General features: G+C 51.6%; 2 protein-coding genes across 8 annotated transcripts in view; both read right to left on the bottom strand.

Moving 5' to 3' along the window:
- The window catches only part of RAD9A (RAD9 checkpoint clamp component A), a 66,871-nt gene extending 54,314 nt beyond the window's left edge, over positions 1–12,557 (bottom strand). For 2 of the 4 annotated variants that reach the window (XR_010841310.1, XM_067037696.1), the window contains exons 1-2: positions 12,172–12,545; positions 9,332–9,500 (exon numbers count right to left, since the gene is read on the bottom strand). Coding sequence is in view for 2 of the 4 variants with exons in the window: in XM_067037696.1 (XP_066893797.1) it covers positions 9,332–9,500 (169 nt within the window). In the remaining 2 variants the exon portion in view is untranslated. Of the gene's footprint in view, positions 1–9,331; positions 9,501–12,171 lie in introns of those variants that run through there. The other 2 variants (XM_067037697.1, XM_067037698.1) reach the window with 2 other exon arrangements.
- A 2,797-nt stretch (positions 12,558–15,354) lies between these two features.
- Positions 15,355–23,329, bottom strand: SSH3 (slingshot protein phosphatase 3). 4 transcript variants are annotated; one of them, XM_059069336.2, is made up of 14 exons: positions 23,127–23,329; positions 22,556–22,596; positions 21,753–21,984; positions 20,673–20,791; positions 20,513–20,593; positions 20,089–20,154; positions 19,814–20,002; positions 19,639–19,732; positions 19,282–19,410; positions 19,153–19,199; positions 18,315–18,461; positions 17,885–18,085; positions 17,514–17,787; positions 15,355–16,373 (listed from the first exon to the last, which is right to left on the bottom strand). In XM_059069336.2, exons 1-14 carry the CDS (start codon positions 23,190–23,192, stop codon positions 16,101–16,103), a joined length of 1,959 nt encoding a protein of 652 aa, XP_058925319.1. In that variant the 5' UTR covers positions 23,193–23,329; the 3' UTR covers positions 15,355–16,100. The 4 variants fall into 4 exon arrangements, with proteins under 4 accessions (XP_058925319.1, XP_058925320.1, XP_066893792.1 ...); XM_059069337.2 differs by having other exon boundaries at positions 22,556–22,593; positions 23,127–23,282; XM_067037691.1 differs by lacking the exon at positions 20,089–20,154 and having other exon boundaries at positions 23,127–23,322.
- Positions 23,330–23,541: the final 212 nt, after the last annotated feature.

Raw genomic sequence — 23,541 nt, 5'->3', positions numbered from 1 at the left:
TTTCATTTATTTCTGCTCTGATCTTTATGATTTCTTTCCTTCTACTAAGTTTGGGTTTTGTTTGTTCTTCTTTCTCTAGTTCCTTTAGGTGTAAGGTTAGATTGTTTATTTGAGATTTTTCTTGTTTCTTGAGGTAGGCTTGTATTGCTATAAACTTCCCTCTTAGAACTGCTTTTGCTGCATCCCATAGGTTTTGGACTGTCATGTTTTCGTTGTCATTTGTCTCTATGTATTTTTTGATTTCCTCTTTGATTTCTTCAGTGATCTCTTGGTTATTTAGTAACATATTGTTTAGCCTCCATGTGTTTGTGTTTTTTACATTTTTCTCCCTGTAATTGATTTCTAATATCATGGTGTTGTGGTTGGAAAAGATGCTTGATATGATTTCAATTTTCTTAAATTTACTGAGGCTTGATTTGTGACCCAAGATGTGATCTATCCTGGAGAATGTTCTGTGTGCACTTGAGAAGAAAGTGTAATCTGCTGTTTTTGGATGGAATGTCTTATAAATAGCAATTAAATCTATCTGGTCTATTGTGTCATTTAAAGCTTGTGTTTCCTTATTAATTTTCTGCCTGGATGATCTGTCCATTGGTGTAAGTGAGGTGTTAAAGTCCCCCAGTATTATTGTGTTACTGTCGATTTCCTCTTTTATAGCTCTTAGCAGTTGCCTTATGTATTGAGGTGCTCCTATGTTGGGTGCATATATATTTATAATTGTTACATCTTCTTGGATTGATCCCTTGTTCATTATGTAGTGTCCTTCCTTGTCTCTTGTAACATTCTTTATTTTATTAAAAAAAATTTTTTTATGTGTCCCTAACTACACTCAAGTATTGCTTGTAGTTATTATTATTATTATTATTTGCAGCACGCAGGCCTCTCACTGTTGTGGCCTCTTGCGTTGCGGAGCACAGGCTCTGGATGCGCAGGCTCAGCGGCCATGGCTCACAGGCCCAGCCGCTCCGCGGCATGTGGGATCCTCCTGGACCAGGGTACGAACCTGTGTCCCCTGCATCGGCAGGCAGACTCTCAACCACTGCGCCACCAGGGAAGCCCACGTTCTTTATTTTAAAGTCTATTTTATCTGATATGAGTATTGCTACTCCAGCTTTCTTTAGATTTCCTTTTGCATGGAATATCTTTTTCCATCCCCTCACTTTCAGTCTGTATGTGTCCCTAGGTCTGAAGTGGGTCTCTTGTAGACAGCATATATATGGGTCTTGTTTTTGTATCCATTCAGTGAGACTGTGTCTTTTGGCTGGAGTATTTAATCCATTCACGTTTAAGGAAATTATCGATATGTATGTCCCTATTACCTTTTTCTTAATTGTTATGGGTTTGTTTTTGTAGGTCTTTTTCTTCTCTTGTGTTTCCCACTTAGAGAAGTTCCCTTAGCATTTGTTGTAGAGCTGGTTTGGTGGTGCTGAATTCCCTTAGCTTTTGTTTGTTTGTTTGTTTTTGTGGTACGTGGGCCTCTCACTGTTGTGGCCTCTCCCGTTGCAGAGCACAGGCTCCGGACGCACAGGCTCAGTGGCCATGCCGCTCTGCGGCATGTGGGATCTTCCCAGACCGGGGTACGAACCCGTGTCCCCTGCATCGGCAGGCGGATTCTCAACCACTGCACCACCAGGGAAGCCCCTCTCTTAGCTTTTGATTGTCTGTAAAGCTTTTGATTTCTCCATCGAATCTGAATGAGATCCTTGCCAGGTAGAGTAATCTTGGTTGTAGGTTCTTCCCTTTCATCACTTTAAATATATCATGCCACTCCCTTCTGGCTTGTAGAGTTTCTGCTGAGAAATCAGCTGTTAACCTTATGTGAGTTCCCTTGTCTGTTATTTGTCATTCTTCCCTTGCTGCTTTCAATAATTTTTCTTTGTCTTTAATTTTTGTCAGTTTGATTACTATGTGTCTCGGCATGTTTCTCCTTGGGTTTATCTTGCCTGGGACTCTCTGCGCTTCCTGGACTTGGGTGGCTATTTCCTTTCCCACATTAGGGAAGTTTTTGACTATAACCTCTTCAAATATTTTCTCGGCTCCTTTCTGTCTCTCTTCTCCTTCTGGGACCCCTATAATGTGAATGTTGTTGCATTTAATGTTGTCCCAGAGGTCTCTTAGGTTGTCTTCATTCTTTTTTCTTTATTCTGTTCTGCAGCAGTGAATTCCACCATTCTGTCTTCCAGGTCACTTATCCATTCTTCTGCCTCAGTTATTCTGCTACTGATTCCTTCTAGTGTATTTTTCATTTCATTTCAGTTATTGTATTGTTCATCTCTGTTTGTTTGTTCTTTGATTCTTCTAGGTGTTTGTTCTTTAATTCTTCTAGGTCTTTGTTAACATTTCTTGCATCTTCTCAATCTTTGCCTCCATTCTTTTTCCGAGGTCCTGGATCATCTTCACTATCATTATTCTGAATTCCTTTTCTGGAAGGTTGCCTATCTCCACTTCAGTTAGTTGTTTTTCTGTGGTTTTATCTTGTTCCTTCATCTGGTACAAAGTTTTCTGCCTTTTCATTTTGTCTATCTTTCTGTGAATGTGGTTTTCCTTCCACAGGCTGCAGAATTGCCGTTCGTCTTGCTTCTGCTGTCTGCCCTCTGGTGGATGAGGCTATCTAAGAGGTTTGTCAGTTCTGTCAGCTTTTATTTCATTTTTTGTAGCTCTTGTTGGGTGCGTATACATTTAGGATTATATCTTCCTTCCTCAATTGACCCTTTCTTGATTATGAAATGTCTCTCTTTTTCTCTGCTAATTCTCCTTGTCGTGACATTTCTTTGTCCAATATTAATATAGCCATACCAGCTTTCTATGTGCATAGAATATCTTGTTTCACCCTTCTACATTATGTATGTTAAAATTATACCTCTTTTAGATATATACAGGTTGAACAACAGAGGTTTGAACTGCAGGGTCCATTTATACACGGATTTTTTTTTCAATAAATGCGTACTACAATACTAAACGATCATCAGTTGGTTGAAACTGTTGATGCAGAACTGCAGATCGGGGGGGCCAGCTGTAAAGTTATACTCACATTTTCCGCTGCAGGGAGGGTTGGTGCCCCTTAGCCCTGCATTGTTCAAGGGTCAACTATAGTTGGGTTTTGACTTTTTATTTTGACCAGCTCTGTTTTTTAATTGGAGCATTTCTATTTAATGGAATTATTAATACAGTTGGGTTTAAGTCTGTGTTAGTTTGCAAGGGCTGCCATAACAAAGTACCATGGACTGGGTGGCTTAAACAACAGAAATTTATTTACTCATAGTTCTGGAAGCAAGAAGTCTGAGATTATGGTGTTGGCAGGGTTGGTTCCTTCTGAGGGCTGTGAAGAAAGGATCTATTCCAGGCCTCAATCTTTGGCTTGCAGACAACCATCTTCTCCTTGTGCCTTCACATAATTTTCTCTCTGTACATGTCTGTGTCCCAATTTCCTCTTCTTATAAGGACAACAGTCACATTGGATTAGGGTCTACCCTAATGACCTCATTTTAACATAATACTTCTGTAAAGACTCTATCTCCTTGGAAAAGTAGGATATAATAACCAAGGACAGGGTTTATTAAATAAAGCTGTAATTAGTATTAAAAAAAATTGTTATTACAGCAGAGATTGGCACAACATTGTAAATCAACTATACTTCAATAAAAAGAAAATAAAGTCAGAAAAAAGATTATATATTGATCTATATGTATATGTATCTGTATATTTGTATGAAATAAAGGAGCTTATCTTTAATGAAGCTAAAAAAAAAAACAACAAAGACTCTATCTCCAAAAAAATAAAATAAAATAAAATTTTAAAGACAAAAGAAACAAGACTGTGTCTCCAAATAAGTCACATTCGGAGGTGCAGGATTTCAATGGGGACACAATTCAACCCATAACAAAGTCTATCATCTTGCTATTTGTTTTCCATTTGCCCCATATGTTCTTTTTTTATTATTATATTTTTTAAATTAATTAATTAATTAATTTTTGGCTGCGTTGGTTCTTCGTTGCTGCACGCGGGCTTTCTCTAGTTGCCGCGAGTGGGGGCTACTCTTTGTTGCGGTGTGCGGGCTTCTCATTGCGGTGGCTTCTCTCGTTGTAGAGCACGGGCTCTAGGTGCACGGGCTTCAGTAGTTGTGGCACGCGGGCTCAGTAGTTGTGGCTCGTGGGCTCTAGAGCATAGGCTCAGTAGTTGTGGAGCATGGGCTTAGTTGCTCAGTGGCATGTGGTATCTTCCCGGACTAGGGATTGAATCCATGTCCCCTGCATAGGCAGGTGGATTCTTAACCACTGTGCCACCGGGGAAGGTCTGCCCCATATCTTCTTTTGTTCCTCAGTTCTTTTCCTGACTTCTTCTGAGGAATTGAATATTATATTTATATTAATATCATACATAATTAATGTTATAAATGTAATAGTATTAATATGATATAATTGTCACACATTATAATTCAATATTAAATATAATTAATATTATACTTTGTTTCATCTCTTTGCATTTTAGCTATACCTTTTTATTATTTTTAATGATTGCTCTAGAAATTATAAATATGTATCACTAATTTCTCACAGTGTAATTGAACTCCATATTTCACAGAAGAAAAAACTATAATATAATCTAGTCTCCCATTTTTTGTACTATTATCATATATTTTATTCCTACATATGTCATAAACTGCATCTTACAATTATATTACTTTTGCTGTAAACAGTCATTTGTCTTTTATGGAAATTAAGAGAAGAAAAAAGCCATTCTTTTATAATTACCCAGAATTATCAATTCTGTGGCTCTTCATTCCTTCCTATAAATCCAAGTTTCCAAATTTCCTTTCAGACTAAATAACTTCATTTAGCATTTCTCACAGTGCAAGTCTGCTGGCAATAAATTCTCTTATCTTTCATTTTTCTGAAAAAGTCTTTATTTCTCTTTCATTTTGAAGGATATTTTCATTGTCTATAGAATTCTAGACTGAAACTCTCCCTTCATCAGCAATTTAAAGGTGTGATTCCATTGCCTCTATCCCCCTTTTCTTCCTATCATTGTACCCCTATATGTAAGGTGTCTTAGTGGTTCAGCATCAACACTAATGAGATAAAGCAATATTAAATGATTGAAACAACGCAAGAGAGAACATGTCCCTTATGTAGTATTCTTGCAAAAGGTTTAACCTGAATCTAATTGTGAGGAAACATTCAAAGAAATTCCAATTGAGATATTTTACCAGAAAACTAGCTTGGATTCTTCAAAAATATTCTTCAAAAATATCAATGTCATGAAAAACAAAAGGGCAAGAGGACTTGTCTAGATTTTAGGGATATGTGGAGAAATGTAATTAGTCTAGATAATAATACTGCACTGTGAAATTTCTTGGTCGCCATGGAAAATAGTTTGCCAGTTCCTCATAAAGTTAAACATAGACTTAGCATATGACCCAGCAATTCCACTTCTAGGTATATACCTGAAAGAATTGAAAGCAGGGACTCAAACAGATACTTGCACATCCGTGCTCCTAGCAGCATTGGTCACAACAGCCAAAAGGTGGAAACAACCCAAGTGTCCATCAACAGATGAGTAGCTAAACAAAATGTGATATACACATACAATAGAATATTATTCAACCTTTAAAAGGAATGAAATTCTGACAAGGCTACAACATGGGTGAACCTTGATGACATTATGCTAAGTGAAATAAGCCAGACACAAAAGGACAAATATTGCATGATTTCACTTACATAAACTACCTAGAACAGGCAACTTCATAGAGACAGAAAGTAGAACAGAGGTTACCAGGGGAGGATGGGACATTTACTGGGTACAGTTTCTTTTCAGGATTATGAAAAAGTTCTGGAAGTGGATAGTGGTGATGGTTGCATAACACTGTGAATGTACTGTATACATGTTTTTTTTTAACATCTTTATTGGAGTATAATTGCTTTACAATGTTGTGTTAAGTTTCTGCTGTATAACAAAGTGAATCAGCTATATGCAACGCAACTGTATACTTAAAATGGTTAAAATAGTAAGTTTCACGTTATATATGTTTTACCACAAATTTTTAAAAAGGATATTGTGGTTACATGAGAAAATATCCTCATTTTTAGGAGATATGGGCCAAAATATTTAGTGGTGAAGTGTCTTAATGCCTGCAACTTATTTTTAGTGGATCTAGGGAAAAAGAGAGAGAAAAGAGAAAGAAATGTGGCAAAAGGTTAACAACTGGTAAATCTAGATACATGTTCATTGTACTACTCTTTCAACTTTTCTGTAAGCCTGAAGATGTTCAAAATACAAAGAAGGTGCTCAATAAATATTTTTAAATGAATGTGAGAGAGGACCCTTCCAGACAGAGAGAAAAGCAGGAGCAAAGGTTAAGAGGAAGAAAAAGTGCTTTCAAGAAACACTGAGGGGCTTCCCTGGTGGCGCAGTGGTTGAGAATCTGCCTGCTAATGCAGGGGACATGGGTTTGAGCCCTGGTCTGGGAAGATTCCACATGCCGCGGAGCAACTAGGCCCGTGAGCCACAACTACTGAGCCTGCGCGTCTGGAGCCTGTGCTCCGCAACAAGAGACACCACGATAGTGAGAGGCCCGCGCACCACGATGAAGAATGGCCCCCGCTTGCCACAACTAGACAAAGCCCTCGTACAGAAACGAAGACCCAACACAACCCTAAATAAATAAATAAATAAAAGAAAAAAGAAAAGATAGAAACACTGAGGGGGCTTCCCTGGTGGCGCAGTGGTTGAGAGTCTGCCTGCCGATGCAGGGGACACGGGTTCGTGCCCCGGTCTGGGAAGATTCCACATGCCGCAGAGCGGCTGGGCCCGTGAGCCATCACTGCTGAGCCTGCGCGTCCGGAGCCTGTGCTCCGCATGGGAGAGGCCACAACAGTGAGAGGCCCGTGTACCGCAAAAAAAAAAAAAAGAAAGAAAAAAAAAAAGAAAAAAAGAAACACTGAGTAATCTAGTTTGATTTGATTTGAGTCAAAGGTGCATGCTAGGACGTTCTGGGAGATAAAGCCAGAAAGGTAGGTAGGCTGTGTGCCAAACTGGAAAAGGTCCTGAGCTAAAGAACAGAGAGCCTGTACTGTTCCTGGCTAGCAACAGGGAGCCCCACGGAAGGCAATAAACATGGCAGTAACATGTGAAGTGATGGAATTCTTCTGCAAGATGAATCTAGTCATGATGCCCTGGACAGACCAAAGGGCATCACGGCTAGGAGGCTGTTCAGTAGTCTAGGCATCGGAGCAGGGACTTGGGCCAGGTGGAGGAAGTGGGAATAAAAGGCAACTGTTTTGTGAAGGACCTTCAGAATTTGATAACTGAGTAAACGTGGAAAGTGTGGGTTATCAACCTGAGGTTTACACCTGGGTGTCGGAGAACACAGGAAATGGCAAAGTCAGCAGGAGAGGCTAGTTTGTAGCTCAAGGCTCAAAGATGTGAACTATAAGAAAAAGGAGTAGGTTTGATTTTATCCCTGCCTTCCTGTCAAATGGATACTTCACAGGCCCTCAGGCTGTCAGACAGGGTCCAATCAGAACCAGAATTCTCCATTGGACCCGCCTCACCTGGCCCCACAACCCATCCCCGGGACCAGCAGGCCCTTAGGGCTGACTGGTACCCCGAGTCCTTCTCTGGTAGTGTCTCTTCAGCATCTCCCCTGGTTCCTTTCCACTTAGCCCGCACGTAGTTCAGTCTTCTTGCCCTAACTTGCCCTCTTTTCAGAGTCCTTTTTCCTCAGTAAGAGGAGAGGAATCAAGTATCTGCCCAAGAGCACCCATCCTGCAGCATGCAGGCCAAGACCGGCACTCCTAAGCAGCTCAGGTGTGGGTGGGCCAGGGGTGGAGGGAGCGAGGGAAGAGATGATAGAGCGGGGCTGAGGAGGTCAGCACAGGGTGGTGGTGGGGGGGCGGGCAGCAGGGACCGCCTGCAGCATATCTGGCTGCAGGGAGACCCAGTAGGCCTTGCTCCATCCAGCCCCACCTGCCATACAAGACACCCAGCAGTACTGGGGTTGGTGGAGGGGGTCTCTGCTTGCCAGCTCAGTCATCCCACCGCTCCTCAGAGAATTCCATCTGTTGTCCCTAAACCACTTACTCTATCCCCATGGCACTCAGCCCTCCTCTCCCAGTTTCCCATTTCTGTGTAGAAGATAAAAGCTTGAGGTCGGCAGGAGTGCGGGCATTCTGATGAGGCAGAGCTCAGCCTAGCGCAGGAGCGTTTAGGATACGGAGACAATCAGGCTGTGGACAGGGCTGGAGGAGGCGTCCAGCTGAGCCACCAGTGAGGGTGGAAGCTGTGGAGAAAGTCAGAGGCCTTGGAGTCAGTCCACCAAACCAAGAGGTGAGCTGCACAGCAGAGCGTGGCCTGCAGAGGCAGGTGGCTGCTGTCCTGGGCACAGCTGCCCAGCTCCACGCCTTCTCAGGCCGCATGAAGATCAATTATGTGGGGTGCATATAATCAGCTCCTTCTCCTCGCCCCAGCCTCCAGGGAGGAGCAGCCTCCTTCACCCAACCTGTCGCCTGCCACCACAGTTATGTCTGGCCTGAGTTAGGCTGGCACGGGGGGTCTTGCTCTAGCCCGGGCTTGCTCTGGGTGACCCTCCCTGCCACACCTGCCTCCCCAGCTCTACCTCCCAGGCTCACTAATCTGCCATCAGGCGTGCCAGGGGCTGGGGGGTGGTGTCACGACCCAGGCCAGGGAATCCCACTGGGCAGCCTTTGCCAGCTTGCCTCCCTACCCACTGGGAAAACAGCTTTTGTATTCTTGGTCCTCAAGCCCAGACACAGAATCCCTTACAGTGTGCCAGCTCTCCAGGGCGTCTGCCTGGGAACGAGCAAATCTGGCAGAGTAAGGGGAGAAGCGCCAGCTCTGGTGTGACCTGCTGCCATGGAAACAAGTCAGTGACTAGCAAGGGCGTGAGAGTGAGAGGCTCTGGTCAAATATGTCCAGCGACAGAGAAGCTGGGCTGGAAAACTGAGGGAAATGGGCAGGGAAATCTGGCTGAAATGGGAAGGACGGAAAGTCCTGGTTTAACTGCAGGTTAGCCTTACCGGGAGGCAGATGGAACACCTTTAGTGACAGACAAAGCAGTGGAAAGATTACTGGTCTCAGTGCCACCACTGGCTCTTTGATCTAAACCTAAAAATTCATATCTCTCAGAAGGGAAAGTTAAAGTCGCAACATAAGACTTTGCAGCTGCTGTAAATTGCAATGGCTCATCACGCCCCTGAAGCAGGCTGATGTAGGCCTCCATGGCAGGCCCTGAGCTGCACCAGGTCTGAGATAATTAAGGCTTCCCGGGGCACTTCTATACACAGGAATCCTGCCACACCCAGCAGGCACTTACCTGCAGCCAGTGGGGTAGAAGCAAACTGGAGAGGCAGGACAGAGAAGAAGCGCAGGATTCCGGGGTGGGAGCACAGGCTGCCAGGAAGAGGGTGTAACAGCTCACCTTGGGTCACACCTCCAGGAAAAGGAGCATTTGTGGCTCCCAGAAGTCCTGCACCATCCCACATCTAGGGACAAAAGAGACAGTCAGTTGTGTCCCATCCTTTCCTTCGTTGTACTCACTTAACCTCTCCCCAGCTTCCTTGTTCTGAGGATGACTGCACCCTCTGTGAGCAACAGAGGGTCCGAGGGGACGTCTAAACAGGACTTGGGAGGCTTTGCCCTGTCCTCAAGCCATTTTCCCTTCAATCTTCTCTGCTCTGCCTTCCTCTAGCAACAGCTCCGTCCCAGCTCCTAAGGAAGTTCTCCACTCCCGAGGTCATGGGACAGCTGCTCTGAGTGGTCTGCTTCAGTGCTAGCTCCTGGCGCAAGTTCAGCCCTAGGCAGGCCTGTGGAAGGGCAGGGCCTCGAAGTCAGCCTGAAGATGGTGCTGAGAGCCAGCTTCATGCCCTTGCAGCAGCTGCAGGCCTCAGCAGTCTGCTGGTGTGGTGCGCGCAGTTTCCCACTCCCAGGTGGGTCACAGCTGGGAGAGAAATGTCTCGGGGGAAGAGTGGGCCATTGAAAAAGAAGAGCCAAGAACAGACACAAATGCCACAGCAGCCAAAGGAGTGTCCATCATTGGTCCTCAAGAGTGCTTCATGATCCTGTGCTGTGCTTTCCTCCCCTTGCAGCTGTTCAGCTCAGTTCTAGAGAAGGAGACTCACAAACCCTCCTGCCCATTCACGAGACCCTGTTCACGCTGCTCCCAGTTGGCTGGTCCTGCACCAAATATGCCGACGATATGGCCCTGGCCCCATCATCATCTGCCTCTTCACATTCTTCCCCTGGAAGAGCGTCTGTAAGAAGCATGTGAGCCTAATAAAAGGGCCTCAGGGTAATAGAGAGACCACATCTCGCTTCCCCTCTGCAGGAAACTCACAGCTCCCGTTCATTCACTATTATTTACTGTGTGCCATCCATGCGCCAAGCTGGGAATAAAAACACTGACCAAAACCCAGTCCCTGTCTTCTAAGACCTCAGTATCTACAGACATTTCTCCCCCATGTCTCAGGGCTGTGGGGAGGGTGCCCAGAATATCTTTTCCCTCCTTCTTAGCATATCCACATTCTCCACATCCTTCACAGCCCAGCACAAATGCTGTCTGCTCCTTGGCTCTCATCATATAGCCACTTCACAGTGGTGTCTCCTGCCTCTGAATGTTCACAGCACAGTTACCTGCACCTCTCTCAAGACATGTCACTTTCTACTTATATGTGTTTTGTATGCATAGTTGATCTTCTCTGCTATACTCCATGTTTCTTGAGGGCAAATATCATCTTACACATCTTTGTATCCTTTGGAGTCCCCCCCAAAATACCACATGCATAACAGGCGCTCAAATAATACTCATGGAATACGGCTTCCACATAAAGATGCCTGTTGGATGAGTGAAGTCTTGTTTGTGAAGCTATTGGGAGTTCTCAGATTTAAAAATAATACATTTTCATCACTAATTAAAAACTCCTTATTAGAATTTTCCCTATTAATACAAAGCTTGAACTCAATATAGGTAACATAGGATTCTTATGTATCCCTTATAACTGTATATATATATCTAGTCTTATGTAAATGGTATATTATGTAAATATTATAATTCAATAGTCAGCTGTTTCTGCACTATAACATATAAGTGCTCACATCCTGTGTGTATCTTATGCAAGTGAAAGTATCTTCTGCACTACGTGGTGTCCAGCTTTTCACTCTTCCTAATGCTGTGTGGTAATGATATAACCCAGACTACAGCTGAATGGAAGAGATACCCTGGCCATGAGCACCCAGCCTTGGGTAAGCAGGCTCAGGTTTCCCCATCAGAATCAGCCTATAAAACCATCCTTCCTAGGAGGACAGATCTGCCCATCAACAGAGGAAGTGGGGACTTCCCTGGTGGTCCAGTAGGTAAGACTCCGCGCTCCCAATGCAGGGGGCCCCGGTTCTATCCCTGGTCGGGGAACTAGATCCTGCCTGCATGTCGCAACTAAGAAGTCCGCATGCCACAACTAAAGATGCTGCATGCCACAAATAAGATACGGTGCAGCCTAAATAAATAAATTAAATAGAGGACGTGACTCCAAAAGCTAAGAAAAGTTCTCACAGTGGCTAAGGGATGTTTTTGAAAATATCGTAACTGATGGCTGGGACTGGGACAGCGCTTATTACGGGCAGGCTAAAAACGTACTCCAGTTAATCATCAAAAACCTGTGGTGGTTCTATCATTACCCCCAGCTTTGCAAATGAGGAAAGTGAGGCTCAAGACATGTAATCACTTTGCCCAAAGTCACATACCCAAGTGTCTCTGACTCTAGATCTTGAGCTGAGATTCTTGCTCAAAACATCCAGGTCCCTTTGTTTCTTTTTGCACTTGGTGTGCAATGAGGGGCAACGACCCCCTGTCCCCTAGAAGAGACCTTAGGGATCATCTGCTTCAACCTCCTTACTTTACAGACAGGAAACTTGGGCTCAGAGAGATAAAGGGACATGTCCCTTAGGTCACACAGAGCCAGGGGCTGCTCTGCAACGGAATCACAAGGTGCACAAGAGTACCAGTCCAAACTCCATTTTACAGAGGGGGAAGTGAAGCCCAGTGCGCTGAGCGCAGGTCCCGGGTCCATCACAGGCAGAGCCGTATCCAACCCTGGGCGCGCTCGTTATCCTGCCCGGCGTTACCAGAACCTTCACCTGGGGCGCCAACCATCAACTCACCGGCCCGCGCCTCGGGAGTACTTGTCGGCGGCGCGCAGGCCCTCGGCTGGGAGTGACAAAGCGCTGACGTGGAACGAGCGGGGCCGCGCAGGCAGGCCAGAGTCGGACATGGCCTCGCTAACCCGGGCCTCCCCTGGCCCCTTCGCCTCAGAAGGCCGAGGCCCCAGGAGGGCGCGGACGCCCAGACGCCGAAGAGAATTCGGAAGCGCTGGCCCCGGAGGGAGGCAGGGTCGCCTGGCCTCCTCTCCTCAGGCTCCTACTTTGCCCCCTCAACAGTGTGTAGACCCGGTCCTGGCGCCGGAGAACCTGACGGGGAGCAACGGCTCGACCCTCAGCAGGGTCTAGCCACCTGTACCTAGGAGGGCGAGCGAGGTTGCCCTGGAAACGCAAAAAAAAAAAAAAAAAAGAGGCTATTCGCGCCTGCGCGGACGCGCTAGGCACAATGGGAAATGTGGTTTCCGGGCTTCACCTGGTGGCCAGAGGAAGGGACGCAAGGTGGCGCTCCAGCGTCGCGGTCCGTTCATAGCCGCAGGGTTCCCCTGCCGCCCTGGGCCCTTTCTGGGCGCTACCGGCGTAAGAGAGGCCGCGGAGGCCTGAAAGGTAGTTTCTCTTGAGGAGACGCCCTGGTTCGTGACTCGTCCGAGGCCGGGTCGAGCCGGCCCCGACGGAGGGAGAACGTTGTGGAGGTGGGAGCTGGCCCAGGAGGGACCGGCTGCCCGAGGGACCCGAGCTCCTCGTCGCACAAGTGTTCTAGTCGGGCCGGGCGACCACTCCGGTTCTAAGAGGCTCCTGTATCGGGTGGGAGTTAAATTGGGACCCCGTGAGCAGAGCCTGTCCTGACCATCCCTCCGGAGTCCCTGCCCATTGCGTTGACTGCCCTGGAACCACCTTCTCCATTCCCGAGTTAGGCCTCTGGATTGAGATCTAGAAACCTAATTGAGGCTCTGTCGGAGACCCAGTTACTTCTCTGAGCCTCAGTTTCCTTATTTCTAAAACGGTGGTAATTGTAATGGCTCCACTTTCTCCTCTGAGAGTGTTGCAAGGTTCGTATGAGATGACTGATGTGCAGGTTGGACAGTCATTTAAGAACATAAACAGGGCGTTCCCATTCGTTGTAAATTAGTGCAACTTCTTACAAGGAAATTAGGCAGTGCCCTTCAGAGTTAAAAACGAAGAATGAAGCTGCTTCGGCAATTCTAGAAATATGTCCTACGGAATTAGTGGCCATGTGTGCACAAGAAATTATATACAAGGGTACTTAAGCATTACTTGAAATGGAAAAAAAAACCCAACCCCAGAACAATGTAAATGTCCTTCAGTAGATGACCACTTAAATCATGATGGATTCCATAAGAGAATATGTGTGCTTGTTTTAAAAATTAGGCAGAGCTTTCTGTACTGATGTACAGCTCTTCTGTGATATGAAAAAAATTTTTCAAAATGCAGAATAGTATGTTAATATGCTTTAATTTATACTTAAAAAAGAATACACAGATGTATTTGATGACTTAAGCATGGAATGTCTTTGGAGGGCCTTAGAAGAAGCTGGTAACAATGGTTGCCTGTGAAGGATTGGAGGACAAGATGGGAGGGAGACACTCTTTTCATTTTATATCTTTCTTTTTTAAACTGTGTTTTTTGCCCCTTTAGCAATTTGTATGAGCTTTGTCTATACATACAGTTCTTTTTCTTTTCTTTTCTTTTTTTTTTTGGTCATGCCATGCCTTGAGGGACCTCAGTTCCCCAACCAGGGATTGAACCCCCGACCACAGCAGTGAAAGCCCGGAATCCTAACCACTCGGCCACCAGGGAACTCCCAGTGTACATATAGTTCTTAATCATTTGTCTGTATTTTTGATGCAGATAATTTTACCCTCCAATTTTTGTTTCTCCTCGTGCTGAATTCTTACTTCTCAGAATCCTCCATAGATTCTAGTGGGCCAGCTCTGAGTTCATGATTGGATCCTGCCTTCCCAGCTGCACAGACTGCAGGAGGGCAGGGCCCGACCTTGGCTTCCCTCCTGACATTGTTACCCCCACTGTCCCCGAGCCCCAGCCCAGAACTGCTGAAAGGGCAGTCTGGGTGGGACTCATGGGTGGCTCTAGATGGCAGGCAGCCCCTCCCTGCTCAGCAGGGTTGACCAGCCAAATGGATCAAGAATCACATCTGGCTTCTCTGTACCCCACCTTGTGACCCTGGGCCTGCTACCCACAGACAGGTACAAATGATTCCTCTTCTAGAGAGCATGTTGAGGCTGAATTCTGTCAGTGTACAGAGGATGCGTATTGTTAAAATATCAAAGCAGGAGGTGGGGTCTAGGGATTTACTGGTTTAATCCTTTTGTCTTACAGAAAGAAACAGAGACTTAAGATGAAGAAACTTGTAAGTGATACAGCTGGGGCTAGAACCCAAGTCTCCTGCTCCTCCATCCGCTAGGGTTAGAGCAGTGCTGGGGGTCCCACCAGGGTCTGAGTGAGAGATTCATTCCTAAAACTGGGCGTGAGGTCTCAATCAATAAGAACATTTGCTGCCAGCTCCTATCTGAGGCCTGCTTTGAGGGAAGGAGCTGCACCCATCCACTCCCAACCCCCAACCAAACTAGAGTGTTATAGGGCAGAGCATATGATCTTGGGAAGAGGGGAGAGAAGTGACAAAGATGGACCCACTTACTCTTCTTGAACACTGTAATTGAGCAGGAGGAACCCCTAGACAGAGGGGAGGGCCCACCGAGGGTCCTTCTTCCCTGGCAGTGATAGGCTGGCTTGGAAAGTCAGGCTCTCTTGCATTGTAGCAAGAAGAAGATTCTTGGGACCCAAAGTGTGCTCAAGAACTAGCATCAAGTGCCCAAAAGGAGCCTTAGCTTCTGTGACGGGCTTGGTCATGTCCACATAGGCATCGACAGCTTCCATTTCCTCACGGGTAACTCCCTTCCACTGCCCCGACAGAGCCCAGCACCTGCTGTCCAGTGTAGACTTGTTCCCCTGCCGACCTGCCTGAGGGGGGCGGGGCAGCTAGCATTTACCCAGGCCTTGCCCCGGGGGGTGAGGGAGATAGCGCGACCTCCCCTCTTCTCCTCCCCCTTCTTCCTCCCACTGCACCCCAAACATACCACTCCCCAAACTGGGAACTATGAAGAGACTGGAAGGGGTAAGAAGAGGCCACACTCCTTGTGCAACCAGAGAAACAGTGGACCAACAAGCTTTATCATAAAATTGAAAACAATATGAAAATGTTTTTTCTTTCTAAGTACAAAGCCAGACACTATTAAGACTATGAAAAACTGGCCAGAGGCCATGAAGCTCCGAAAGAAGACTCTCTTTGGCGTAGTGCCCTGTGCTCCAGTGCAGTGCAGGTGGAGGGTGCTGGGGGCAGCAGAAGACTCAGGCTGCTTACGGGGGGGTGTGAGGGAGGCTGCTGACCGGCCAGCCCCATCAGAGGGTTCTGGCTCCCCACTCCTCAGGACCTCCCAGGTTTGGGGACTGAGGTTACTCTCGGCCTCTGGGGGCCACTGGTTCTCTGCAGAGCCCCAGGAGTGAAGTGGGGTCGGGGCGATGAGGCGGACAGGAGTAGGGGAGGGAGGACCATGAGGCTCTCTGCACTGAGAAGCTCTGTTTTATTCCATGGCTGCAAGTGTGTGTTTCAGGCAGCAGTTGAGGATGAAGCTAGGGTACTGTTGCCCCCAAAGGCACCTTCAGTCTCTCTACCACATCCCCAAATGTGGAGGAAATCTTGAGCCCTTGGACAGGTGGACACGGGTCTGAGACTTAAGGCTGTAGGTGCTGAGGCTGTAGTGACGGGAGTCTGGGGCCTCCTGGGGAGGAGCTAAGAGGAACGTGGACAGGCCCACAGGAGTGAGGGGGTGCTCATCCCAGGAGCTGCGTTCGGCGCCTCTGTTTGTGTCTAGGGGGGCGTGGGAGTGTGTGTGGGCTCACACCTCGCCCTCCTCGCCACTGTCATCCACGCTGGCCTGCCTCACCACCTTCTGCTGCCTGGGCGTGGACGGACAGCCAGCCTCCTGCTGCTCCTGGAAGGCCTGGGTCCGGCTGGCCACCAGGGCGGCGCTGTTGAGGGCAACCACAGACTGGCGGGACTTCAGGGCAGGCCAAGGCCCCTTGCGGGCCTGCTGGCCTCCCTTGGCGCTTGAGAGCTGAGGGAAGGGCTGTGGAGGGTCTTCATCAGAAAACTCCTTTGAAGAGAAAACCTGGAAGGATGAGAGTATAAAGAAGAGTCACGGGGAAGTCGTTCCAAGGCAGGGGCACGGAGCACAGAGCCTAGAAAAGGGTAGATGCAGAGCATCTGTTGAGTGAATACAGAAAAAGCTACTACAGGTACTCACAGGTCAGACTTCCCTAGAAGGGAAGGTGGCACCCCAGCCCCACTGCCACTGCTCCTCAGCCCTCACCTGTCTGGCCCCCAGAAGACCTCCTTAGCTCCCCTGCGCCCGCCACGTCCTCGGGGTCCTCTCCTCTCCTCCTCCTCTTGCCCCCCGCTGCTTTGCACAGTCAGTCCCATGAGCCACAAGGGAAACATCTTCCGGGTGCTGGGCCCTGGGCTGGGTGCCAAGTGAGGACACCCTGCCTTTAGGAACACACCCACCCACCCATCAACCATCTGTTCCTCCCCCCAGCCTTCCACACCCAGTGCCACCTCCTCCAGGAAGCCTTTCCCAAATGTTCCTGTCCTCTGTGAGGTGAGCTCTCCTTCCTCCGGGTCAGCGACCTTGGCCTCAAGTCACATGGGGGGCCTAACTTCCTAAGGCAAGGGCCAGGTCTTAACACTTGTGCCCTGCAGCGCTTAGCACAGAGAGGCTGCTTAGCTACTCAGCCAGCACTTCGGTTGTGTGAGTGCTATGACCCCTCTGCACGCCATCCCTCGATGGGTTGCCCTTCCGATTTGGGAGGGGGTGCTGAGATCATCTTATCCACACCCATCTGGGGTCAACAGGTGGTTGTGCAGCTCCTGGCCTGGGGAGGATGCTCCTTCCAAGGCTGGGCAGCCCTGCCGCTTAGGAGGCAAGTCCTCTCATCAGGCTGAGAGCTGCCTGCAGCCGCCAGCCTAGGGCTAGTTTGGCCGTGGAGCCCACCAGATGGCCCTGTCCCGTGACTGCTCTCAGGCTCCTGTGGAAGGCAGCGCTCACCTGTCCTCATCGGGTCTCCTCGGCTGCTCTGAGGGGATGAAAAGGAGCTGCCCAGGGTGTGGTCCCCCTGCTCAGGTGCCCCCTGCTCAGGGCCAAGCCGAGCCCCAGTCCTGGACTTTCTCCATCCTCAGGCCATCTGCCCGCCCCCTCCTTTTGGGCCCCACTCTGCCTCAACCTGGGCTCCTTCCTTAGCCTCAGCCTCACCTCTGGCAGGTCACCGTCCCCTGAGGTGCTTTCCAGCTCTGATGATGGCTCCAGGAGGCTGATGGACCTCATAACCCCGCGGAGGTTGATACGGGGCCGTGACCCAGGCTCTTCTTTTGGGGCTGCCTGGCTCTCCTCCAACCCCACCACATTCAGCTCCCCACTGCCCCCGGGTTCTGGCTGAAGAGGTGGGAACGGTGTAGAGACCTCGGGGGCCAGGGGCTCCTCTGGGGAGGCCCCACCCACTTTCTGCTCCCAGACATGGCTCTGCCGGCTGCGAGGGGGTGGCCCTGAGTCAGTTTCCAGTGACCCAGCCGCAACCTCCAGCACCCACCCCCACCACCCCCTTCCCCTTGGCCCCCACTCCGTACCTAGCTGTCAGGATGCCCTGATAGGTCTGCAGCTGGCGCAGGAAGCCAGGGTTGGGGCGGGCGATGGGCCGCAGCTCCTGCACATGGCGCAGAGCCTGCTCCAGGCTCCAGCCGTACTGCTTCATGGCGTAGGCGATTACCGTGGCGGCTGAGCGGCTGACGCCCATCTTGCAGTGGACCAGCACCCGGGTGCCCTGCGCTCTGTGGAGGCCGAACCAGGTCAGCTTCCCCCTCCCCCGCCCCCTTGCTGTGCCGTCAGGGTCGGGGAAAGGCAGGCAGGTGGTGGTGGGCTCACCTCCCAGCGCAGAGGGGAGAGGAGGTAAGGACCCTGACGGCCAGAAAAGCTGAGGGCAGAGCAGGCAGGAGGAGGGCACGGGCCCCAGACAGCAGGAAGCTGGGACGGGGCGGCGGAGGGGTGGGACTGCCCGACCTTGCAGCCTCCACGAAGCGGTGCGTCTCCTTCCAGTGGGGCAGCAGCTGGGCTGACTCCTCATCCCAGAGGCGCACGTTGTGGTAGGTGAAGCGCTCGGGGTAGAAGTTGTCAATCTCCCGGGCCGTGTTCAGGATGTGGGTCACCCTGCAGCGCGGGGCACAAGGCCAGGCTGACGCGGCCGTGGGCGCCAGGCCCGTTGGCCAGCGGGGCCGGCGGACCCTGGGCCTTACTTTTCCTGGTTCTGAGGGCCCGGTGGGGGCGGCATGGTTGCGGTGGGAGGAGGAGATGACGGTGACCTTGAGCAAATCGGTTCACCCCACTGGGCTTGAGTACTGTCCCCCCGCCCCATCCCCACCCCGCTTCCAGGTAGCTGCTGGGCGGCCTGCAACACACGCCCTTCTGGTATCGTCAGGAGTCAGTTAGAGAAGGGCCTCTGAGTTCAGCTGCGATGGGTGGATCTGCAGCAGCCGGATGACAAGGGTCACAGCAGGTCTCCCGAAAGCCCATGGTGGACAAGTGACAGGAGCTGTTGGCAGCGGGCAGCCAGGTCTCCTGTGGGAGCGGGGCCCTCCCTGCTCCCAGAGACGCGGTCAGGCGAAGAGGGGCTTTTCTGCTTTACAGCTGGGGAGGTTAAGACGGGGCCAGGGAGCTGCCAGCAGACCAGCAGGGTAGCTTGTTCCCCTGTCCCCGCCTGAGCCATGCGAGGGCAACAGCCCCAGGGGCGGAGCTGGAAGCAGAGCTAGCTGCTGCTGAGAGGGTTCTGGGGGTTTCTGGCCAGGTTTCCCCACGGGGGAAGACAGAGGGCGGGCAGTCCTGGGAGGGCTCGAAACCCTACCTGTTTCTCTGCAGCTCCTCCAGGTTCGCTGCGTTCCACTCTGAGCCCTGTGAACACGGAGAGAGCGTCATTGGCCCTCTCCCCCAGCTGCAGCAGGCCCCATCTCCCAGCCCTCAGCCTGCAGTTCACCAGGTAGAGGTGGGGGAAGATGCGGGACGCCCGGTCTTGCTGGGCCATGAGGAACAGCATCTGGTTGTCGATGAAGTCGCGGTACTGTTGGAGAGGGCATCCCAGGCGCAGCTCCAGGGCCTGGCGGATCTGCAGGCAGGAGGGTGAGGAGAGGCTGTGGGCGCCTCGCGAGTTTCCCGATGCCCCAGCCTTCCCTCTGGGGCCTCTGAAGACAATACTCTGTCCCATCAAGGCAAAGAAGCTGAGGCCAGACACGTGGGAACAGCTCAGACAGGAGGAAAGCTAAAGTGGGAAGGCTCCAAGGAGAGGACCAGTCTGGGGCCCAGCTCTCGCCCTGGTCCCCGGCACCCTGCCCACCTCTTTGGAAGTGATGCTCTCCAGGTCACTGGAGTCTAACACCTCCCACAGCTCAGCCCGGATCGCCTGCTCCATCGTCTCCTGTCCCGAGGGCCTGGGAACCGAGCCCGTCAGTCCAGGGGCCCCTTCCCCACTCTGCCATGGCACACCCCCCCCCTCCCCTCCCTGTACTGACCGGCCGGGCTCAATGCTGGGAGGCCGCAGAGACTCCAGGTCAGCCATGGCCGTCCACTCGTTGAGGCAGCTCTGGTCAGAGCTCAGTCTGTCCTGGTAGTGGCTGGCCCAGGCGAGGGCACTGCCCCCTGGCACAAGACCACTGCCTAGAGCCGCCTCACATGCCTGGTGCAACACCTGGAGCGTGGCCCTGGGACAGAGGAGAGGCTGGGTCACGCTGTCCTCCCTGCTGCCCCTACCCAGACCCTGAGCCATCTTCAAGACCCAGCCCCTTACCACATGGTCTGGATGCAGACTGGCTTGAAGATTCGACTCTGCCCACCAGATGTCACACTGAAGCCCCTGTGGGAGACCAGGTTGGGGGGGAACCCAGCTCCTGGCTCTGGGACAGGGCCCCCTGAGAGGCCTACCCACTAGCCACCTAAAGCTGGTCCTCAAAGTATATACACATCGTCTAAACTTCAAAATAAGCCCTGTTTGCCAGACATGGGGCAGCTGAGACCCAGAGCAGTTAGGTCACTTGCCCAGGATCACACAGTGAATCTCAAGTGGAGCTGAGAGTAGGCCCAGCCTAGAGTTCTGCAGTTGCTCCCCAGTACCCACCACACCCCTGCACCCCTCCCCACCCCCATACATCACACTTAGTTATTCCACCCTCTGGCCCCTCTGCTTTCCCTTCCCTCCAGTTGCCACCTCTTACCCGTCTCCATCTAGGTACACCTGGGTGTCACTCCAGAGAGGCAAGACCAGGCCTAGGGTGCAGCTGGGGGAGCTGGGGGAGCTGGCAGGGACAGAGGGAAAGCTGTTGTCGCCCAGCATCTCACTTCCTCTCCCTGCTCCCTTCCTCTCCCTGCTCCAACCTGCTATCAGGGAAATCCACACCCAGAAGGACTGTCTCATCCTGGCTCAGATGTTCTCTTGTGGAAACTACCAGCAGGTAGCGGAGCCTGGCCGGCCGGGCCGCCTCCAATTGGGCTGCCTGGGGAAGACAGGAAGGGAAAAGCCTGGGGTCACGGTGGCCCAGAGGACCCTGCTCCCCCCACCCCCACCTGACACAGAGCCGGGCCTAGAGCAGAACTGCCACCTGCTCCCTCCGCACCCATCCTTCTCTTCCCAGATACCAGATCAGTGGTTACAATCTAGTGGTTCCCAACTTTGGGATCTCATGGTCCAATAAAACGTTTAGAAAGATTTTTCTCAGAGAGGGTGTGTGTGAAAAGAAGGGGAGAATGGGCATGACAGATTGCCCTTTCTTTTTTTCTGCCTAGGAAGGAGGTTTAAGAAACACCTTTCCACTTGCCATTACCATAATTTGACTCAAGGAATGTTTTTCACCAAAGAAATATTAAGGACAGTTTCACAATAAAGGATGGTGCTTCTGTGGAATGAATTCTGCCTTACAAAAAACTGACTGCATCTGGTTTTTCCCATTTTGCTGCAGACAGTGAGATCGTTCCACAGGCATCTGGGAACTGGTCCTCACTTTCCCGCCTGTGTCCCATTCCCGCACGGGCCCCTCCAGCACACGAGCCCGCGGTGGGTGCTCAGCAGGCCCCCCCCCGAGCACCAGTTCATTTGTGGGCAACTCACATAGTCAGGAAGGTCTTGTGCTGGTTGAACAGAAACCCGCCTCTGGGTGATTCCCAGCTCTTGGACCTAATCTGACCCTACAGGCTCACATCGGACAAACCTCCCCATCCTTTCCCAGCTCTCCAGAGACCCGAAGACGTGGCCGGATCACCCTGTTAAGACAACTCTAGCCGAAAGAGCAGAGTCATTGGGGTTTGGGTAACCGCTACGCTCCCCAGGGGGCCCCCTGCTCTCACACCACTGCTCCCCAAACACACACACACTGGCCCCATTCCACCCTCTCCTCCCACCTAGGGAGTGGCTCTCTTCCCCCTTTCAGAGGGCCAGAGGGCTCTGGACGGGGCCCTCACCAGGCGGATGTCGTCTTGTGGCCTTAGCAGCCCCACCATGAGGCGCAGGTGCTGACTCTGTTCCTGCTTCCTGGAACTCTGGGGCCCATGCCCATCGTCTGTCTGGTCCCCGTGGGGCTGCTCCTCCCCGGGGGGTTCCTCCACTGGTTCAGAGCTGGCCTTGGCTGCGTCTCCATCATCGCCTCCGTCCTGCAGTCCCAGGACAGCCCCGCGGAGTACTGCAAAGCTCTGCCTGGCAGGGGAGCAGGGAAACCATTATGGCCCATCGTAGCCCTTAGGACAGGGGTGTGTCAGAATCACCTGGAGGGCTTGTTAAAACAGGTGTTGGACCCCATCCCCAGAGACTCAGTGGGCCTGGAGTGGAGGCCTGAGAATGTGCATTTCTAACCAGTTCCCGGGTAATGCTACCCCAACACTTTGGGAAGCACTGCCTTGGAGGCTCTCAAGCCTCCAGCCCATCTATTCTTGTCTGAGGAGGGGTGGAAGTTTCTTCCTTTTCCTTCCTAACTCAGTAGATACTGTGAACCTGGTGGGGACTCAGGAGTCCTCAGGCCCTGCCGTCCCATGCTGCCCACTGGCTCATGATCACTGGCCAGAGCCAGGTCCAGGACAGTGCGTGACGGAGCTCCAACTGACCAGGGGGAAGACGAAAGCAAAGGCAGCCAGCTGTGCCCACCAGCTGTGCCTACTGGCAACACGGCCCCACATAGTGTGTAGTGGGCTTTGGCTGCAAGTCCTCCAGGATGGCGGTGGCCAAGGCTGGCGGCTGGACGGAGGTGCGCGTGTTGGGAAGAGGTGCTCACCTTCGCTGGAGCCGGCTTCTGCGCTGGGACACCTGGTCCTGCTGAAAAAGCAGCCCCCAGGGCAGAGTGAAGCGGCAGGGAAGGATTCTCCTCTCCCCCGTCTCGGGGGCTGGCTGCTGTGGTGGTCGGTGGAGGAATCGCGCCCCCCTCCGCGCACACCGCCCACCCCCGCAGCGGGGAAGGGAACCAGAAAGGGGCTCAGGTCCCCTTCACGCTCCAGTCCACTCTCCACGTGGAGGCACTGGGGGAGCCCGGGCCCAGGTTCAGGTCCAGCGGCCGGAGGTAAGGGGGCGGGCGGCCGCGGCTGGAGACGCCTGAGGCTTTGGCCCCCGTCTGGGCCCAGAGCCGGGTAGGGCCTCCGCAGGCGGTCACGGCTCCGGATCTCGCCTTGGTCCGAGTTCCTGATTGCCTCGAGATTCCCCCCCAACCCCTCCCCCCACAGCCTGAGACTTGAAGTCCCCTTCGGCACAGCCCCAGGCTTCAGGGGAGGCTGCGCGTGGACAGCAAGCACTCCCCCAGGCCCAACTGGCAGCCAGCTGCGCGGGCAGGACCACAGCGAAGCCAGACTCACCGTGGGCCCCACAGGCGTGGAGTGGCCACCGGCCGGGGGCGAGCGGCTTACTGTGACCAGGGCCATGGGACCAGGCCGGGGGCACCTGGGCCGGCAGGGGCACAGCACCCTCCCGCAGCCCCGCGGACAGCCCCTGCCCCGCAGGACCAGGAAGGAGAGTCCGGAGCCACCAGGGCCTGGCACCTCCTCGAGGGCGGACCTTAAAGGGCCAGACACCCGTCCAGCCCGGCCTGAGGAGCCCGCGAGCAGTGGCCACCGCCCCTCCCTTCGCGTCTCCACAGGTTCGGTCCGCCTCGTCCCCGCCCCCCGAAACACGTTGGGGGCGGGGCGCAGGTGCGGAGCCCGGCAACGGCGGCGGGAAGGGGCAGCCTACATTGGGTTCAGGGTTTGGTCCCTCCTCACAGGAGGCGCCCCT

Source organism: Kogia breviceps, chromosome 7 (assembly GCF_026419965.1).
Source record: "Kogia breviceps isolate mKogBre1 chromosome 7, mKogBre1 haplotype 1, whole genome shotgun sequence".
NCBI lineage: Eukaryota > Metazoa > Chordata > Mammalia > Artiodactyla > Physeteridae > Kogia > Kogia breviceps.
Note: the sequence above shows the minus strand (reverse complement) of the source record. Positions and strands in the feature narration are given on the sequence as shown.

Coding starts and splice junctions, on each gene's coding strand:
- SSH3 (XM_059069336.2), bottom strand. CDS start 23,192: ATGGCCCTGGTCACAGTAAGCCGCTCGCCCCCGGCCGGTGGCCACTCC. Junction 20,792..21,752: donor CACAAGACGACATCCGCCTG/GTGAGGGCCCCG, acceptor TGTCTTCCCCAG/GCAGCCCAATTGGAGGCGGC. Junction 19,200..19,281: donor TCTTCCCCCACCTCTACCTG/GTGAACTGCAGG, acceptor CCGTGTTCACAG/GGCTCAGAGTGGAACGCAGC.